At 41.1% G+C, this 19875-nt stretch overlaps 1 protein-coding gene across 2 annotated transcripts in view; it reads left to right on the forward strand.

Moving 5' to 3' along the window:
• PRTFDC1 (phosphoribosyl transferase domain containing 1) overlaps positions 1-19875 on the forward strand; it is an 83823-nt gene that overhangs the window by 46460 nt on the left and 17488 nt on the right. For both annotated transcript variants that reach the window (XM_014847418.3, XM_044762002.2), the window contains exon 4: positions 18441-18506. In XM_014847418.3, the coding sequence (XP_014702904.2) occupies positions 18441-18506 (66 nt within the window). The remainder of the gene's footprint in view (positions 1-18440; positions 18507-19875) is intronic.

Consider the following 19875-nt stretch of genomic DNA (forward strand, 5'->3'; position numbering starts at 1 on the left):
CTCTATATCCACTCAAGATTCTAGAAGGGTTTGAGATATTGCCTCTCTGTTCATTGGCCAGAGTTAAGATGGCAACTTCTCTGGAGCTGCAGAAGTTGACGGGAAAAATTCACTTGCAGAAATATCAAGTTACCGAAGGCTAGGTAAAAAGTCCCCGACAGAACCACACCCTCAGAGTTTCTGGGTTTTGGCTTCCACTCCTCTTTGACCGCAGACAGGAAATGGTGTCTGAACTACACCCCCAGGGCTTGAGGAGGCTCTGGCGCAGCACCACTGCTGTGTTCTGTCTCTCATCTCGTCGGTCTTGGTTTAGGTTTTCACAAGAATTTCTATTTGGAAAGAAACTCTGAAGAGGCAAACATTTAAATTCTCTCAACTTAGCCGTATGAGAAATGGTATAAAATAAATGGTGTTGTTTTCAAAAGGGAGAATTAGGTGGCATCAGTAAATTGGATGAGCTGTTGAATTCTGCCTATTGATGGGCAGTAAGCAATGACTAAAGGGTTTTTTTCATTGATTTTTAAACCTTAACCAGCTAGCAGTCTCTACCCATCTACTACTCTCTTTCTAAATAGAATCTGTGAGTTCATTTCCTATCCATCTTCTACCCACTTCCTTAATCCCTCAATTCCAGTAGATGAGAGTCCAGATATTTATATTTGTATAATAAAGAAAATCCATAAAAGCAACATTATTGTTTAATTCAGAATATTTCCTGCAACATTGTAGGCTCTTCTCTAATGGAATTAGAGCCTTTCACTGTTGTGGTAACATGTTTAAAATGACCATCATTTGTCATGGTCATCTGTCCCTATTGTCTTGAGTTCTTGGATTTTTAAAGACTCATGTCGTATTTTTCTCTCTCTCTGAAGTGTATAGTTCAAATATGGCATCTCTAATGATAGCATCTAAAAGAGTAATCTACAATATCGCTTGTAAGGGCTAGGAAGCATCCCATTATATGCGTTTATTTACAGATTTTATTTCCTCAATTGTTGGACATTTAGATTGCTTAAAGTCTTCCTGCGTCATAAATAATGCTGTAGTAAACATCTTTATTCATAAAATGTTGTGCACATCTCTGATGGTTGCATTAGGCTGCTCCTAAAACTGTACGTGGAAAGCTTTGATACACACTCGCCACATCTCCCTGCCAGTTGTGTTTAATGCCCATTGCCAACAGCAGTTCATGAAAGTGTCTGTTGTTTTTTTTCACATTGTCACCACCTCTGGATGTGATCATTCTATTTCTTTAATATGTTTCTCAATTTTACAGGCAAAAAGTGCTAGCTCCTTGTTTTTTTTGGTTTGCACTTTTGGGAAAAACAAGTCCTTCTAGTGAAGAAGCCCAGGATTTCCATCACATTTTAGAGCATCATGTGGTGGCTCTCTTATCGCTCCAGCGAGCCTTGCTTGCTGACTGACTCACTCTATCAAAATGCTAAGTTTCCTGCCCTTGGAGGCTTTTGTCAAAACCTCACGTTGCCTAGTTTTGATGCAAAATACCAACACCTTCTTCATTCTGAGAGCAGGGGAAGAGAAATCATCGAGTAAACATCCTAAAAGACGATAGCAGGTGGCAGGAGCATTTCTGTTTCTTCTGTTTGGTTTTGTTAAGTTTAGACTTAGTGAGAAGGGGGATGGGAAAGCCCTTTAAACTGGCCGGGAAAGCGACCCTGAGGCAGAGGCTTTCCTTTGACTCCGATGGCTGAGTTTTTTTAGTGCACTCACAATAGTTTGTTCTCTTGGTATGGAGTTGGAATGACCTTGGCTTTCACAGCGGCATTTTCAGGACTCTTCCACGTCATCCTTTTTCCAAAGCATTTGCAATATTTGCCTGCCCAGTGCTCCTCACAACAGCCCAAATGACCCACTTTCTCTCTTTCCTCTGTAGTGGTTCCAATTAGGGTGCATTTGCTCTCGTCTTTTTCTCCCCTTCCATTAGGAACAGACTAAAAATGGCCTTCCGTCATCAGAAGTTGAACTTAGCGAACTCGGAGATTCTCATGAAGAGGCTCCGAGTGAAGACGGGCCATGTCTTATAATAAAGGGCTTCAGGAAGCATCCTTGAGAGCACTTACTATTGACTCCTGTGCCACTGTTGGGCCAGTACCAAAAAACCCCTTCTGTGCATAGGTGGGATGAGTGTGGTGTGGCCAAAGAGTTAGCTGATGCTTGAGATTTCTCACTGTGTCAATGCAGTAAAAGAAAGACATATGCAAATAGATATGATACACACAGCACAGGCCCCTCCATGTATAGAAAACTATTCATTTGAATAAGAAAGTTAGAGATTTTCAGAAGAACAAAAGAAACCTACATGGATTTAGAAACAGAATGGTTTCTAGAGCTTAGGTTTCTAATTTAACCTTGGTGCAAGTCACAACTTCCTTGGACCTCAGTTTTTGCATTTATGACAGGAGAAGGATTGAATTTTCTCTACAGTGGCATCCAGCTGTATAATTAGAAGATGTAACACAGGTAAACCCCTCTCTCCTTCAGACCTGTCTGGGGAGCCAGGCCTCAAGTCTTTCTTTTACAAAGCACTAGGCATCTCCCCCTCTCCTTCTGAATGTTAACCTGATTCCTCTCTAGCCCACCTCCCACCAATGGGAGAGACAGTAGTGTTAATAACTCCCACTTCCTGGTGTCTCTTCTGAGCCAGGATATTTTTGAGGCTCAGAAGGGTTCATTAAATTGCTCTGGGAGGCACACCGTCAAGGAGTGGTTGAACCTGGATTTGAACCCATGTTGTCAAGCTCCAAAGCCATGATCTTCACCATAATGCTATGCCTCTCCCAGTTGGCTGGTCATTTTCAAGTAGTTTTTCAACACTAAAGCTTTTTAAGTGCTATCTTCCATAAAACCTCAACAGTAGAGGTGCTCTGGGTAAAGCAGAGTGGGAACCCGGTTGGTGACCACTTTGCCTCATCTACAAGCCTAGGTTGGCTCCACGGTGCTTTCACCATGAGCTGCACAAAGTGGAAAAAAGGAACCTCTCTACTCTCATAAACACACACAACCGTGACGGAGCAAAACCTACCTTGCCTCCTCTCCAGAGTCTTGGGGTGAAGATCAAGCAGTCAGTGTCCACAGAGGCAGAGGCCCGAGAGCATGACTCACAGCATGAGCAGCAGTTCTGATAGCCGAAGAGCCAGCAGAGCTGCCCTATTTTAATACTTCCTTTGAGCCATGGTAACGTTATCAGGAGACAGGCGGTTTCTGCACTTCCTCTGTCCTGAACCCATCACATTTCCAACAGACGTGATAAAGTAGGAGCCTGCCGGCCTTCATTTTTGAGTACCACTGCCACTACCATTGCCAAGTTCATTAGTATTAATTTGTATCATTTTCCTGAAGGTCAACATAACAGTCAAGTGTGAGGACATTGCTCTGGGCAGGCCTGGGTTCCCACTCCGGCCCTGTGAATTACTGAGGGGGCGTGGACCAGCTATTTAATTAGGATTCCGTTTTCTCATTCAGAAAATGAGATAAAGTAAGTAAAATCCAGCACAGTATCTATCACAATAAAGGTTAGCTATTAATATTAATATTGTAAGTTAATGAAACTTACATTCTTCTAGTTATAAGAAAATAAGAATCAGTATCTTCAAAAACATTTATTAATATAAATGGTTATCTACTTATTAAGAGATGGACCCATGAAAACTTTTTCTTATACTTTCCTTCTGAATTCTATTTGATTTTATTTTTAATGATCACCACAATAAATCTAGTTAACGTCTAACACCACATATGCTTACAATTTTTTTTCTTCTTGTTATGAGAACTTTTTAGATCTACTCTTCTTAACGTGATGTAATGTACATCATGGTGACTATAGTTAATAATAATACTTTATTGTATATTTGAAAGTTGCGTTTGAATTTTAAGTGCATTTTATTTCTCAAATATGTGACGTTATGTAATATAGGGTGTCCTACTTCCATTTTCCTGTCAGTGAGATGTACCATTACAGTGACAGATGTCATATGATCAGAGTTTGGATGATTTTATCATCTATTAATAGCTAAATCCTAGGGTTTTAAGAGAATTTGGAAACTCCTTCTTCCCATCCTTCTCAGCCAAATAAAATCCAGAGGTATAAAAATCAAACATTCTTTTTGGCAGTTTTGAGGATCATTAAGGAGTCCTTGATATGTAGCCGTGTCTGCCAATGGTAGCAAAATTTGCTTTTAGGTCTTTAACGCTCCAGAAATAATTAACACTTTAATAGAATCTGAAATGTCAATTTTCTAGTGAATAATATTTTTTTTCATTGCCGCTTGCCTCCTGAAACACTTCAGTCCCTTTCTACTTGTATTCATAGTCCCCAGAATTTGTTATTGAATTTCAGTTGTTGCTTTAGGAGTGCTCAAGGAGCATGTGAGCACAGACCACGTCTGCATCACCTAATTGGCCCCAGCAGCACTTATCATAAGATAAATGGGAGGAGAAGAGGATTTATTTTGACTGTAGGGCAAAGATAATGGTGCACAGCCAATCTGAGCAGATGCGCATCGAGTGAACATGCGGAAGAAACAGATGGTGATGAGTAAAGAGAAAGAGGCTAGAAGTTTTACATAAGAAGCTACTTAGAACACTGATGACTTGAATGGGACCTACAAGGCACAACTGAAAGAAGTTTGACTTGTTGATCTCTGTAGTGGAAATGAGGTTGAGAGGATTTGCCCCAAATTCCTAGAACTTTTGGCCAAGGTAGTGCATAAATTATTTAGCATTAATCAAATATGTTTATTATTTTTTTTAAAACTGAGCCTTTTTAAAAAACATTTTCAAATACTTAAACCTGATATGAAGTCTTCTTTGAAAATGGCCAATCCACAGCATTGTTACGGCAGAGGTAAGCAGGACACACTTAGCACAGGCTTCTTTATGGGGATTCATTTGTCCGGGTGCCAGTGAGAGCCTTTTCCTTTTTCTAGTGTTAGCACCCTCATCTGTCTGAGCCCACCTACCTGGCACTTGTTGATGGACATGGGCTGGTTTCCAGGTTGGGGCTATTACAAATACAGCTGCTATAAACATTCATAACTGATGCATTCATCCATTTGTATGGACCTGTGCTTTCTTTTCTCTTGAGTAAATACCTGGGAGTGAATGGCTGGCTTTTAGGGTAAATGCATATTCAATGTTCTAAAAATCTGCCCAACTTTTCACCAAAGCAGCTATACCATTTTGTATCCCCACCAGCAGCGTGTGAGAGTTCCATTTCCTCCACATCCTCATCAACACTTGGTATGGTTTTTAATTTTAGCCATTCAAAGGAATAGAGGTTTCTCATTGTGTTTTAATTTGTATTTCCTTAATGAATACTGATGTTATATGTTTTTCTGTCCTTTTACTTTTAATCAGTTTATTTCTTAATATGCAAAGTTGGTGTCTTGAAGGCAGCATATATCCAATCTGACAATGTTTGCCTTTTTTCCCTGGGGTGTAGAGACCATTTACATTTAATGTAATTATTGATACAGGTAGCTTCAATTCTGTCATCTTGCTATTTGTTTCTATTTGTCTCCTGTGTTCTCCTCTCTTTTCCTATTTTATGCCTTTTTTTTAATTAATTGTTTATTTTTATGACTCTGTTTTATCTCCTTTGTTTGCTTACTAGCTATAACTGTGTTTTGTTAAATTAATGGTTTCTCTAGCATTTACAGAAACATCTTTAACTCCATACAGTCTACTCTGAAGTTATAATATACCACTTCACCTAGAGTATAAGAACCTTTTAAAGGACAGGTCCATTTTTCCCCTTCTGGACTTTATGCTATTATTGTCATACATTTTACTTATACATATGTTATAAATTACGCAATACATTGTTACTATTTTTTTGTTTAAACAGATAATTGTCTGTTAAAGGGATATAAATGATATGGAAAAAAGTGTTTTATGTGTACTCACATAGTTACTATTTCTGATGCAGTTCATTCTTCTGCACATCCATATTTGCACAATTAAGATAGATTCTAAGAATTCCAAGTAATTTATGTAGATACTCCTCTCTCCAAGGAGGTGGAGCTTAATTCCCTCTCCTTTGAGTGTAGGCTGTGCTTAGCGACTTGCTTTGGAAGCGTGGAGAATGGAAGTGGGGGAAAGGTAACTGTAAGGTAGAGAAACGTGGCAGACACTACCTTGACCAGGGGATCAAGGTTACTATCATCAGTGATAAGATATGTTTTTAGCACATACCCCTGGTATGGTGTAATGAAAATGGTACTTTACCTCTGTGATCATCTGGTCAAAAACCCATAACCCAGTCTAACCATGAGAAAAATATCAGACAAACCCAAATTGAGGGCCATTCTACAAAATACCTGACTACCACTCCTCAGAACTGTCAAGGTCATCAAAAACAAGGAAAATCTGAGAAATCACTACAGATCAGAGTAGGCTAGAGACATGACAACTAAATGTAATGTAGTATCCTGGATGGGATCCTGGAACAGAAAAAGGATATGAATGAAATACGAATAAACTACAGAGTTTAGTTAACAGTAACGTATTAGTGTTGGTTCCTTAACTGGAACAAATCAACCACAGTTATCTAAGACATTAACAATAGAGAAAGTGTCTTGAAATTGTCATTGCATATATTTTTCCTTTTTCTTTTTTTTTTAAGGAAAGAGGTTAAACCTGGTCTTTGTTATTCCATTTTGGCAAGAAGCAGAGGTCACAGGGACTTATCCAAATATAATGAAATTTTAAAACTACAACAATAAAAATTATTCCCTTAAAAATTTTTTTAAATAAAAGAAATGAGGTGCCATATTAGGAAATAGTTTCATGAACTTCGTTATGTTAAGGACATCATGAATTTTATAGCAAATGAATTTGACATAATTAGAGGAAGATTATATATATATATACCAAATAACCTGAAATTTCTGAAACTCAAATGTCGTTTTCTGTGTAGCGTTCACCTTTGGCATTACCAGTCAGTAAGTACAAAATTGGATCCATGTAGGAGTATGCCCAAAGTACGCTGAATTTGAGTTGAACTTTTCCTACCTGCCCAATCAAGAATTTATTCTTCAGTTATTTCTGAGGGTCCCCAAATGGGTCCTCACACATGTCTACAAATCAGTCTGTCAGCTGCAGTTACCACAGAGCATCTGCCATCTCCTCCACCAGCCCCCACTGCAGTCCCTGCTTTTCGTGTTTTGCCCGAGAAGCCTCTTCTAGGGTCATTCGTGAAGCCTTTGCTAATGGTGCCTGTTGTGAGAGTGCCCATGTCTATGCCAAGGGCACTCCCAAAGCTGCCGGTCCTCCGGGTGACAGGGCAGGGCCAGGCTTCTCAGAGAGGCAGGGGCCCCGAACAGTTCCGAACATCTCTTGCTTCAGACCTTTCTCTTCTCCCAGAATCTTAGTCTCTAAGGAAAGCAATTCACTCCTCTAACGTCAGGGCTCGAATGCAGTCAAAGGAGCCAGACAGGGAACAGTGATCAGATCAGCCTCCAGCCTCCTCTTTTCTCTTCCCTGACTCTGACTCAAACTTCTTCTCCTGCCCCTTGACTTACAAAACAAAGGCCTTCGTGCTCATCAGCCAATGACAACAAATAGTTGATGAGGCAAAGGGAGAGAAGACTGGGTTTTTTTATGCATTAGCAATATCTGGATGCAAAAACCAGACAGCCCAAGTGCCCTTTTCCGTCGCTGCTGGCACCCCTTAGGCCACGTCATGTGGACATTCTGACCTTCCGAGCACAGAGGTGGTCAGGTCTGGACCCTCAGTTGCATGTCTCGTGCAGGAGTAGTTCTTAGGTCGTCTGGCAAAAGCTAAGAGCAAAAGCCACCCTTCTCAGGTGATTCGGCATCCTCCGTGGCAGTCTGGAAGAAGGTACTGTAGAGGGATCTGTTACATGGAACCCTCCGTTTCCCATATTTGAAGAAGGCACAACCTCCCTAAGTCAGACACGGCTATGGTCTTCCTCCTTCTCCCACTCCTCTTCCAGGCGCTTCCGCCAACAAATTGGTACAGCAGAGTCCCATTTCCTTTGGCGTCCTGGACCTTCCTTTTCACTGCGATTATCAAAGCATTTATTAGGAAATAATTTACTCCTCGGGCACATTAATGGAGTCCAGACTCTGTTTGTATAATATGGACAGACAGATGTGCAGTGTTTCGGGCTACTTTTAGATGAGCAATGCTGTTTACACAGAATTTTCCCAAGACCACCCAACTCTGTTCACATGTAGTCTCCAGCTACTTCCAAGCCCTGGCCTCCGGAGGAAAAGAAAAAATTTAATAACTCAGCGCCCCACCCAGTTTTGAAGACATGACTTAACGCTGAAGGAATTTGCAAGCCTGCACTGCCAATCAACATGCCTGCATCAAATAAACCATCTTTTCTTATTCTGAAAAATGTAAGGTGGCTCCAGAAGCATTCTGCTCTCTGACCTTCTCACGTATTTCTCATGTCTCATTAGATACCTGGAGAATTTTGAGCAAAGACCATAAATCTAAAAACTGAGAGTAGATGAAATACTTGATATTTGACCCTCCCAAGTCTTTCACTTTCTGTATGTTTCATATGAATTGCCTTTTCCCTCTAGCTCTGTATTATGCCTAAAGATACTGTGAATAATTTTTTGCACCCAGAAGGTTTGCTATTTTTCATCGTGTTTGCATGTATTGGCGATTTATTTGCTCTTTACATGAACTCTGGAAAGCAAGTAAGGCAGCTAGGAGTAGCTCCGTTTTCCAGATGAAATAAACGAGAAATCAAGTGATTTTGCCAAGGTGTCCCAGTGAGTAGTTAAGGCAGTCATTATGGCTGATCATAATCATTTCTTTTTTCTTGTATGATCACGTTCAATCTGGAAACCATTACCTATTTTTAAATTTGGTTATTTTTAGTTACATAGACATGCCACTACATTATAGATGTATATTAAATATATTATGTTACGTTACTTTTGTTTACCAAGATATAAGGATACATCAATGCTTATTGTTTCTAAGTCCTATTAGAATTTTCATCAGTGATTTGTATATAAATGTGAACCAGGAAATAATATTCCAGGTTTTTTCTGTAAATACTGATAATTTTAGTTATATGAATGACTGGAAGTTACTCACATAACCAAAATGAAGTGAAGTAGAGCTTGATAGACTAGAAAAATCATTTGAATTAAAAGTTAAGACCGCTGGTGCTGTGCCTGGCTGTCATTAATTCACTCCCATGCCCACCCCCTTCCCTTATATGAAGAATAAAAGAGGAAAATCCAATTCAATTCAATAAATATTTATCAGAGACCTGCGGCAGGCGAAGCATTTCACATGACATTTAACTTAAACCTCACGACAATCCAAACGGGTAGGTGTTATTGTCTCCATTTTATTGAACGGGGCACCATTGTCAGGGAGCTTAAGGAAGCGACAAGGCAGGATCTGAGCCCCTCGTTCGTCACCACATCATGTTACTTTCTGCATTCAAGGCCCTGCTCAGTGTTAAGGAACCTATAAAGATGAGTGAGAGAAAGTCCCTACCCTCAAGCCTGAATTGTTGCTAAATGCAAAGGAAGCTCGTTGATGGGAGAGATCAATTCTGGTTGACAGTGGGGGGCAGGGGTGGGGATCAGGTGATGATTTATAATGGAAGTCGACCTTAATTTGCGTATCTAAGGAAAATTATGATTTTGGCCTGCAGAGATGTGGCAAAAAGACATTCTGGGTGGAGGGAGCATCACTAAGATAAAAGATGATAAGGTGCAGGGTGTGTGCTGGACTTAGCCAGCAGGTTGCATGGGGAGAATATGGACTCTGATGACTGAGAGTGCAGCCTATGGGACCTGCCCATCCCCATCACCTGGGAGCTTGTGAGAAATGCAGTCTCTCAGGCCCCACCCCAGGCAGGAGCACAGTCTGCACAGGTGATTCATGTTCGCTTTATAAAGTACTGGGGCAGAGGGAATATATTGGCAAGCCACGTGGACAGGGAGATTCTGATCAGACCCAGGAAAGAAGCTGTGGAATGTCTTGGTTAGGTGGATGCTATGGAGCAGGACAGAGGGTTAATCTCTACTCCAGCTTCAGCTCCATCACATTCCAGCTGTGGGGCCCTGGGCAAAGTCACTGAGCAAAGTTACTTAAGGTGGGGTGATAACAGTACCTATTACCTCATAGGATTTTTTTAAATGGACTTTATTATTTTGAGCAGTTTTAGATTCACAGCGAAATTGAGGGGCTAGTACAGAGATCTCCCATCTCGCCTGCCCCCACACACCCACAGCTTCCCCCACTATCAACATCCTGCACCTGAGGGGTACATGTGTTACAGTTAATGAAGCTACACTGACACATCGTAATCACCCAGAGTCCATAGCTGACGTTAGAATCCATTCTTGGTGGTGTACCTTCTATGGACAAATGTGTAACAACATGTATCCATCATTATGGGATCATAGAACATTTTTACTACCCTAAAAATGATCTGTGCTTCACCTAATCATCCCTCCCTCCCCGCAACCTCTGAACCCCTGATCTTTTTACTGTCTCCATAGTTTTGCCTTTTCTAGAATGTCCTATAGTTAGGATCATACAGTATATGCTTAGCATAGTGCCTGGCATTTGGTAAATGCTCAATAAATGGTTCTCAAGGTCAGGCGGGCCCTTAATATTGATGGGGCCCAGGGCAGGGGTACAAACGCACATCCACATACCATGTGCCTAAATAGTTAACGTTTTGAAACTTTATAGCTTTGTCCGTGACCAGGCTCACGTTTCTACCCAGATCACCTGAGCAGGAGAGCAGAGAAGCCGTCTTCATCTCTGCAGCCTGCAAGCCTGAGCAGAGCCGTGTGTCTGCTGGGCAGGGCAGGGCAGAAGCTGCACCCAGGACCAGCTCCTGGGTGGTGGTGGAGCCTGCCTGAACCCCACGTGGGACTGACCCGGTTAAGCTCTTCAGGGGGTTGGGGCTGCCAGGTTCTTCTCCTTCATGCCTCTCTTTTCTGACTCAGATGCCTCCTTCCGGCTCAGACTGTACCTTCCAAGCAGAGAGGCAGGAGAGAACACCGTTATCTGGGGAGTCCAGTCTCTGAGACACTTGCTTGGGCGATTTAGGGTTGCCAGCTTGAAAAATGTCAGCCGTTCTTTGTCAGGTTTCCCCAAGTAAGGCTGTGCTTTTCTCCGCCACCACAGTCCCGGCCACAAACTAGGCCCTGCGAGGGGGTGGGGAGTAAGGCCCAGTTCAGCACATATATCCCTGTTGTATAATTCCCATTAGCTCAATCTGTTACAGAACTTTCCAGAAAACTTCCTTACCAAAAAGAAAAAAGTAAATGTCTTTCTGTTTCAGTATTTGTGATATGCGGGGCCCCCTTGCCAGGCTACCGGGGTGACCTTGCCCATTGGAACGACAAAATCAAGCTGTATTTTGCGGGCATGGGCATCTTCAGAAATATTTTGAGCTGAGAAGTGACATAAGACAGCTGAACTTTTTGCACCCAGAGTACAGTTGGGTATGAATGAAGACATGAGATCTAGTCTAATGTCAAAAAACAGTATGGAGTAGTGATTAAGTTCACGTGCTCCGCTCTGGTCACCTGTGGTTCACCAGTTCGGATCCCTATACACCACTAGTGAAGTCATGCTGTATCGGCATCCCACATACAAGATAGAGGAAGACTGGTGCAGATGTTAGCTCAGTGACAATCTTCCTCAAGAAAAAAGAGGAAGATTGGCAACAGATGTTAGTTCAGGGCCAATCTTCCTCACCAAAAAAAAAAAAAAAAAGCAGCATGTGTTCTAGAAGATTCCTGGGCATGAGATCTGCTGCCACTTCTCTCCCTTGGCCCTGCATATTCACTGTCTCATCTCCTGGCAATCTTAAAATAGGTTCACGAGAGCTAGTTAAAGATTTCATGACTGCTGGACAACAATTTTCATTTGGTTATTGTTTTTAAGTTTTAATTATAAATCTCTCCTGGGTTATTTAGGGAAAAAAATGTGTGGAGAAAATGGTCTTTCAAGAAATAGTCACCACTGGGATATGGTGGTCCATAGTTTAAAACAGATTTTACTGTTGTCTTTTGAGGTCGTTCAGATGTCTCAAGAGGCTCAGCTTGTTTGTCCTTCTGCTCCATAATTTAAACCAAAACAAGGCCATACCAAGGCTCAAAACAGAAGGATGGCCCGCTTCAAGGTTTCAGACAGAGTTCATATAAAGCAAAGTTTGCTGAATCTGTTTTTAAGCTGTTTCCGCTTTCCTGGGGTCTCTTATAACTAAAGTAAAGGTCCATTTTCTTCTCCCCTCTCCCGTTTTTATTTTTCTTGGGAGCTCCTCATTATTTCTGCTAGCCTATAGATTCTTCACACCATTGTGGCCCCTTCTTCTGACCCAACATTCCTTTATTTTCCATAAAGAAAAGAGCCTTTCTGTGTTGGGTGGGGATTACTCTTGCCTAACCAGTACCCCTCTCGGATACTGGTTGGAGTGGATTACCACTCACAATGGAGTAATAAATCATTGTCATTAAACAGAAAGCCATTTTGTCTTTGAGTAAATTCACATCATGTTTGCAAAGTTAGACACACCAAATTCAGGAAATGCAAAGTGTATGTATACTTTCAAATGAGCTAAATTGTACATGGTAAAATATACATACTTTTTTCCCAGTTAAATGATAGTTTGGCTTTAAAAATGTATCCTTTACTAATTAGGGAATGAATTACTGAAATTAAAATACCTTAATAATTCATATTTTCATATTTTTAATATTCACCATTCCCATGGTTTTTTGCATTGAAGTTTTTTAAAATATTGAGGATCCTATTGGGAACTGAGATAATAAAATAATAATGATGAGAATAGAGAAATACGGTTTTGGTGGGAATCACTCAGACACAACAGAGGAAGGTCTGCATTTTTTCAGTCTCTCATCTTCCACGTTACGCAAGTCCGCTTTATTTATGTCCCTCTCAGTTGAGCTTTACAGATATTTTCTCATATGTTTGTTTATAATTTTTACTTTTTTCTCTGTTTCCCATCGGACAATAAGCTCCTTCAGGAGTCTGGACAGCCAGAGAAAGAATTTAAAGCAAGAGAAACCAAATGCTGTTTGAGAACACTTAATATCTGAAGTGAGTAGGGGAGAAGTATTAAAAATATAGCTAACGTGGGGCTGGCCCCAGGGCCGAGTTGTTAAGTTCGGGTGCTCTGCTTTGGCGGCCTGGAGTTTGCTGGTTCAGATCCTGGGCGTGGACCTACTCACTGCTCATGGAGCCATGCTGTGGCGGTGTCCCACATGGAAGAGCTAGAATGACCTACAACTAGGATATACAACTATGTAGTGGGGCTTTGGGGAGAAAGAAAAGAAAAAGAGGAAGATTGGCAACAGATGTTAGCTCAGGGCCTATCTTCCTCACACACACACACACAAAAAATATATATATAGCTAATGTGTACTCAGATGCTCCAACATCAGACATCTCAACAAACACTGGATGCCACAATGTGCCAGCAACTGGGGGTTCAATTAGGATGAAAATAAGGTTGCCGTGCTGAAGGAGTTTTCATTCCATTGGCAATTGCTACATTCACAGAAAATTCCAGTTGGATGTGGTCTGTTAACTACCCATGTGCATAGAGTGTTATTGGGACACAGACGATTCAAATAAGGTGAAATTAATTGTAACAGTCATTCATCGAAGGCATTTTGGCTATTATTATAAAAATCATTGCTTTTTTTTTTTTGAGGAAGATTAGCCCTGAGCTAACTACTGCCAATCCTGCTCTTTTTGCTGAGGAAGACTGGCCCTGAGCTAACATCCATGCCCATCTTCCTCTACTTTATATGTGGGACACCTACCACAGCATGGCTTTTGCCAAGTGGTGCCATGTCTGCACCCGGGATCCGAACCAGCGAACCCAGGGCCACCGAGAAGCAGAACATGCGCACTTAACCGCTGCGCCACCAGGCCGGCCCCAAAATCATTGCTTTTAAGAGTAAGCAAGTGCTTATAAGAGGAAATTATTGGACTTTTAAATAGTCTTGGGGCTGAATATTTACAGTAACCCTCGGGTACCCAACTTCAAAACCAAAAAGAAAGTCAGTCAGCTTCAAAGGAAGAAAACATTAACTTGATAGTTTTCACACTTTCTTTGCCCCCACTGCCTTACTTTGAACCCAATCAATATAACAGAGGTAAGTGAAGCAAAGGACAGGCACAAAAGCCACACCAGCTCCCACTGCACTGTGACCTCCACTTTGACCCCAGGAAGCTAAAGAACCAAGGCACCCAGTTAAGAGTCACGTCCTACATCAACCACTGGTTGAAAAGGAAACTGGGTATTTGGAACCAATTCCCCTGTCTTTGTTATCTGACTTGGTATCACATATTGGCATTAAAATAAAAATTTATCAGTTTGCAACATTTTAATTAGAAGCTCTTCAGTTTGATCAGTAAAAGTTATAATGAACTGTTTTTGTTTTTATTTAGCACGTCTATCCATTTGCTATAGTATTGACGACCTTATTGAGCACAAGAACATGGCTGAGAGGAAGGATTAGGCTGCAAAGAGGGCGTGGGGAAGAAAAGTGAAGGCATCTGTGGGGGCTGAGAATATTGAGAAAGCTTTTGTGTGTATAGATTTTGAAGCAAGTTGCTCTGACTTTGGAGATGACTGCCTTAGAGAGTGGTTTTTTTGCTTATTTGTTTTCTTTACTTTTCCCCTTCCAGTTCCTCGAAAGGATGGGAATTCAGGATATTTATTCTCCCTTGGTTATGTTTCTTTCTAAACATTATCTAAGCAGTCCAAATTCTCTGTGTAAGGAAGCACCACACCTGCAGAGCTGTTTAGTCATGATCTTATGTGCCTAGAGACCAGGTCACCCAAGCTAGTAATTTCTAGAGTGTGTGTTCCAAGGTTTCCTAGACTAAATATCAATCTTACTTAAGAAGATGAAATGAATAATCCCAAATAAAATTTTATCAATCAAAACAAATGAAGTTTAAAAAAAAAAAACCCAGCAATCCTAGGAATGTAAGGATGTTTTTGACCCACTAGAAAAATATCACGGATAAAAACATGAATACATGCAATGAACTCCATTTCCTCTTGAAACCTCAGTGAAGTGACAGTAAAGAAAGAAACAAAGTATAAACCCACAGGGACAAAGAGAATGGCGAAGACCTCAGTGGGCAAGAGATGTCAGTGTTTTTTAGGAGATGAAACTGATTAAGGAGGGCAGTGACTCAACAAAATGGAAAGTGAAAACGTACAGGTCTGTGGAGGGAAATGTGAGCGAGAAGAGAGGAATCCTCCCACAGCGTTTCTGAATGGCTCATGCGTTAGAGTCACCGGGTTCTTAGAAGGTGGAGTGGGGCAGGAATGAGCTGAAAGCAGCAAAGTGATTGAAAGCACGTGAATGGAGAGGTTGCACCTCTAAGTCCCTTTCTCCATTCCAGCAAGAGACAAAGGTTTATTTTCTGGAGTCATTAAACTAAGGGAGCTCCAGACTCCAGTGTACCAGGAAGGACTGAGGAGTGACTGTTTCCTGGGAGAGGAAATGAGGGAGTGAGGAAGGAAGGAAGGAAGAAAGGAAATGAATTAATCGTATCCAGCATTTACTGAGTGCTTACCATGTGCCAGGCTCTCTTCTAAATATTCTATATGTTATAATTCACTTGATCTTCCTAACAACCCACCAGATTGGAGAGTAAATGTACAAAAGTAGCCGAGACAACTTTTAAAAAGAACAAAAAAGTAGGACTTCCTCTACCCAATACTAAAACATACTAAAAAGCTATAATAATTTAACAGTATGGCTTGGAAGCTGAAATAGACATTTTGGGTTAATGAAACAAAAGAATATAGAAGTTGACCCTTATGAATAAGACCGAAAGATATGATTAAAAATTCAAACCGGAGGGCTGGCCCCGTGGCCGAGTGGTTAAGTTCGCGCGCTCTGCTGCAGGTGGCCCAGTGTTTTGTTGGTTCGAATCCTGGGCGCGGACATGGCACTGCTCATCAAACCATGCTGAGGCAGCGTCCCACATGCCACAACTAGAAGGGCCCACAACGAAGAATATACAACTATGTACCGGGGGGATTTGGGGAGAAAAAGGAAAAAAATAAAATCTTAAAAAAAAAAATTCAAACCAGTAGGGAAAAAAATAAACAATTCAATAAATGCTATTGGGACCATTGACTATATACACACTTGGGAGGTATAAGTTCCAGATGAATCAAGGATAAATCTAACATTAAAAACATGTTTATGGGGCCGGCCCCGTAGCCAAGTGGTTACGTTTGAGCGCTCTACTTCGGCAGCCCAGGGTTTCACTGGTTTGGATCCGGCGTGCAGACATGGCATCACTCATCAGGCCATGCTGTGGTGGTGTCCTACACAGCACAACCAGAGGCGATCACAACTAGAATATACAACTATATACCCAGGAGCTTTGGGGAGCAGCCGAAAAAAAAAAAGAAGACATGTTTATGAACTTGGACTAAGATAAGAAGGGCCTTCTGAAATAAGACTTACTTGGCAAGACACTGAGTGTGTGACTTACAGCACATTATTTAGCTTTCTGATGTATTGTGTTTTTGGTTTTTAATCAATAGAATGGAGATGATAATAGTAGAATTATTGTGACATTTACTCTCATCTGGCAGAGTATAAATCTCATTTGTTACATTACACTTTGTGGTTTAGTAATTGCATCCAATTCTGCATACCTCAGCCCTCTGGAGGTACTGAAATTTTATTTTTCCTGCTGCTATTAACAACATATTTGAGTCTAATATGCAGAAATTCTCCCTATGTTAACTCCTCTATCTCAGCATCTCTAAAGTGACAAGAAAATTTTCTCCTTTGACATTTTTGACAAGTTCTTAACCTACTGACATGACTGCTTGTGAATATACGGTTATATATGCCTGTACAAAAACAGCAAAAGATGGATGAATTCTGAATACTCTTAGATTTTTATCCTTTTGAGATCAGTTCCAATAAGAAGGAAATTATTTGTTCTATCTAACTTATTGGGCCCCTTTTGAGCATTTTCTCCATTCCTTTGCAGTAAAGAATGAGAGCTTTACCAAGTGGAAGTAAAAACATTTTAAAGTCGTTTTTTTTCCAAGAGCAGTAAGGTAAAAAGACAAAAGGTGCTTCACTGGTACAATGGTTATTATTGGTTGGTTGGCTGTTTTTTCTCTAGCCAGATGACCAATTCTATGACAGAGTAACTCTATGTCTGGATAGAGATTCTCAGCTGCAAGTGACAGAATCCAATTTAAACCAACCCAAGAAAATTCCTAAGGGAATGAATTGGCTAGAGTAGCTGGAAAGTCTGAGGCTGGATGTAGCTTCAGGCATAGCTGGATTACATAGGTAAGGCCTGACCCCACCTGATCTGTCTGGAATGCACTCCCTCCCAGAAAGCGCTGAACCAGCAAAAGCAACAGCCGTCCACAGGAGTCACTGAACACGGTTCCTGGTTCAGCAGGCCGTACGTGTGGTGCCTATATTATCATCTTCTCCCTTAGGTTTTTGTTTGGGTGAAGGGATTGCAAGATTCTTGCTTGGTCCTGAAGTCGAGTGTCTGGAGGATATCTGCTTCAGTTTCTTTAATGCTTTTCCTTAATGAGGCTAGAAAACAACTTGCCTGCTGTTTCCTGTTCTGCTTCCATGTTATTCTATTCTGATAGTCACTATGTAACACTCCATATTTTGTATATTGTGTGTGTGTGAGGTTTAATTAGGACAGAATGATGTGTCATACAGAAGCATTGTGAAAGTGAATGATCATAACCTCTAATGGGATGTGAGTGAAAAATCTTCTAAACGTGGTTCTGGGTTTCATATTCTCAGAACTGTGGAAAGTTCCTGAGGCTTCACCGTTCATGTCTGAAGGTTGAACTGCAATAGTTCTTGACCCGTGGCCTGTTAGAATTACCCTGGACATGAGATGAGGGACAGGCCCTGCTGGTAGGGAGTAATCTCTTTGGGAACCAGAATCTACTTGTTCCCCACTGCTATCACCAGGGCTTGTTGGCACAGCTGAAAAATGCTTGGGCCACTCCTGGGTCTTCCATAGCCCCCTCCATCCCAGGAAAGTCCAGGACTATGACCGTCTTCTCCAATTCCATCTGCCTCAGGGGAGGTTCAGGCACCTTCTATAGTTTTTTGTTCCAAAATTAGATTTTTTTTGTCCTCTCTCCATCCCTTCCATCCCCTCTCTACACGTGGGCCCTCCCTCTCAGCCATTAGAATGCTTTGTCTCCAGCACAGTAGCCGCAGAGTGGCTCTTGGTAACCATAGGCAACCATGAATCTGCACTAGCTATTTGTTCTATATTTGTAAGGCGCACTCTAGCCACTAGCTGGGTAGATGGGAAAACATGCTTTAAAGGTTTTCTTGTACAGTAAAATATTGTCTTCCTTTTTCTTTCTCCCTCATTTTTGTTTTAGAACGACCAGGCCATGGACGAGATGCAGATAATTGGAGGCGATGATCTTTCAACACTGGCTGGAAAGGTTTGTTAATGTAACTCTGCTCAGCACGCATTGATGTCTTGATGTCGTGGGGAAATCAGTGACCTTCATTTCAGGTCAGCACTTTGCAATACACTTCAGACAGTCTCCGGAGTTTGCTAATTCATGCAAATAGATGTGTGAATCTTTTTAATGATTTCTCCTTTATAAAACACTTCTTTTATAATGCTTCCAGGACATGATGCAGACCACATCTTTCGTCTCCAAGCTTCCTTCCAATCTTATTTCAGACAACGTCTCGTGACAAAACCCCTTGGCTCTCCTGCTTCTCTTTCTTGTCTCCTCACTCCTCCTCACTCATTCAGGTACCTCCTGAAAAGGAAGCTTTTTCTTTTCTTTGTCCACTTTTTGTCTGTCATCTATGCCTCAGCACCTAGGCAGTTCAGGAAGACATTTAAACAGCTTTGTTGAATGTACAAAATTTGGGGAGGGAATAAAAAAGGACTTCTTGACAGCACATTTTTCAGCCCTTTGCCTTTTTTCCCTCATATTAAAAAGAATGTACCCTTTAGATTAGGGGACAAACACCTCTAATTTTAACGTGGCATTCCAAACCTGCCTGTGCTTAATAAAGTGAAAAAACTGTTTGGATTCTGACATGAATATATACATTGGAAGGAAGAGTTGTTTCATAAAGCAGATGGTCTTTGTGGAAATGTGACCTGAAATGCAAGTGTTGCTGTGAATGAAACCAACACAGAATTTGATTTTGTTCAGCTCTCCGGATGTATCTTGTATTCATTATCCCTGAACGACTTCAGCTTTCTAAGTAAAACAGATCAGTCTGTCACACAAGCTTAATCTCTCGTATTTGTGGTTGTTATTGATATGCAATGCCAGGATGGGGAAACGGAATAGCAGACCCATTTAATAAAAATACATATAATAACATTCGGAACACCATAGTGCCACAGGACTCGAACTACAAAACAGCGCACTTCCCTCCACTCTGAAGACGGCATCATTACATCCGAGTGTTAATCTACTAGTAAATTATGTTCCATAGGAATTAGAATTAACTCATTGATCCTAATGTATCACTAGGCCACCATTTGATGTTACTCCATCCGTGCATAAAATAACATCCTATAAAGCTAAAATACTCAAAGAAATTTCCAGAAATTCGTAACTTTTAATGACCCTGGAGTGCTCTTTAAATGATTTTATTTTAGTACTTTCTTGTATGACATTGCCTTCCGGGTTTATTACATGCGAGCAATATTGTACCTTCTGCTTTTAGCATGGAGTCTATCAAAGTGGCAACTCCAAGAATCCCAAATGAATGCCAAGAAAAAATTTGCACATAGAATTGTGGTCCTTCTGATGTGGGCTTGGCGAGCCAAAGAGTACA

The sequence above is a fragment of the Equus asinus genome, chromosome 29 (genome assembly GCF_041296235.1).
Source record: "Equus asinus isolate D_3611 breed Donkey chromosome 29, EquAss-T2T_v2, whole genome shotgun sequence".
Classification (NCBI taxonomy): Eukaryota; Metazoa; Chordata; class Mammalia; order Perissodactyla; family Equidae; genus Equus; species Equus asinus.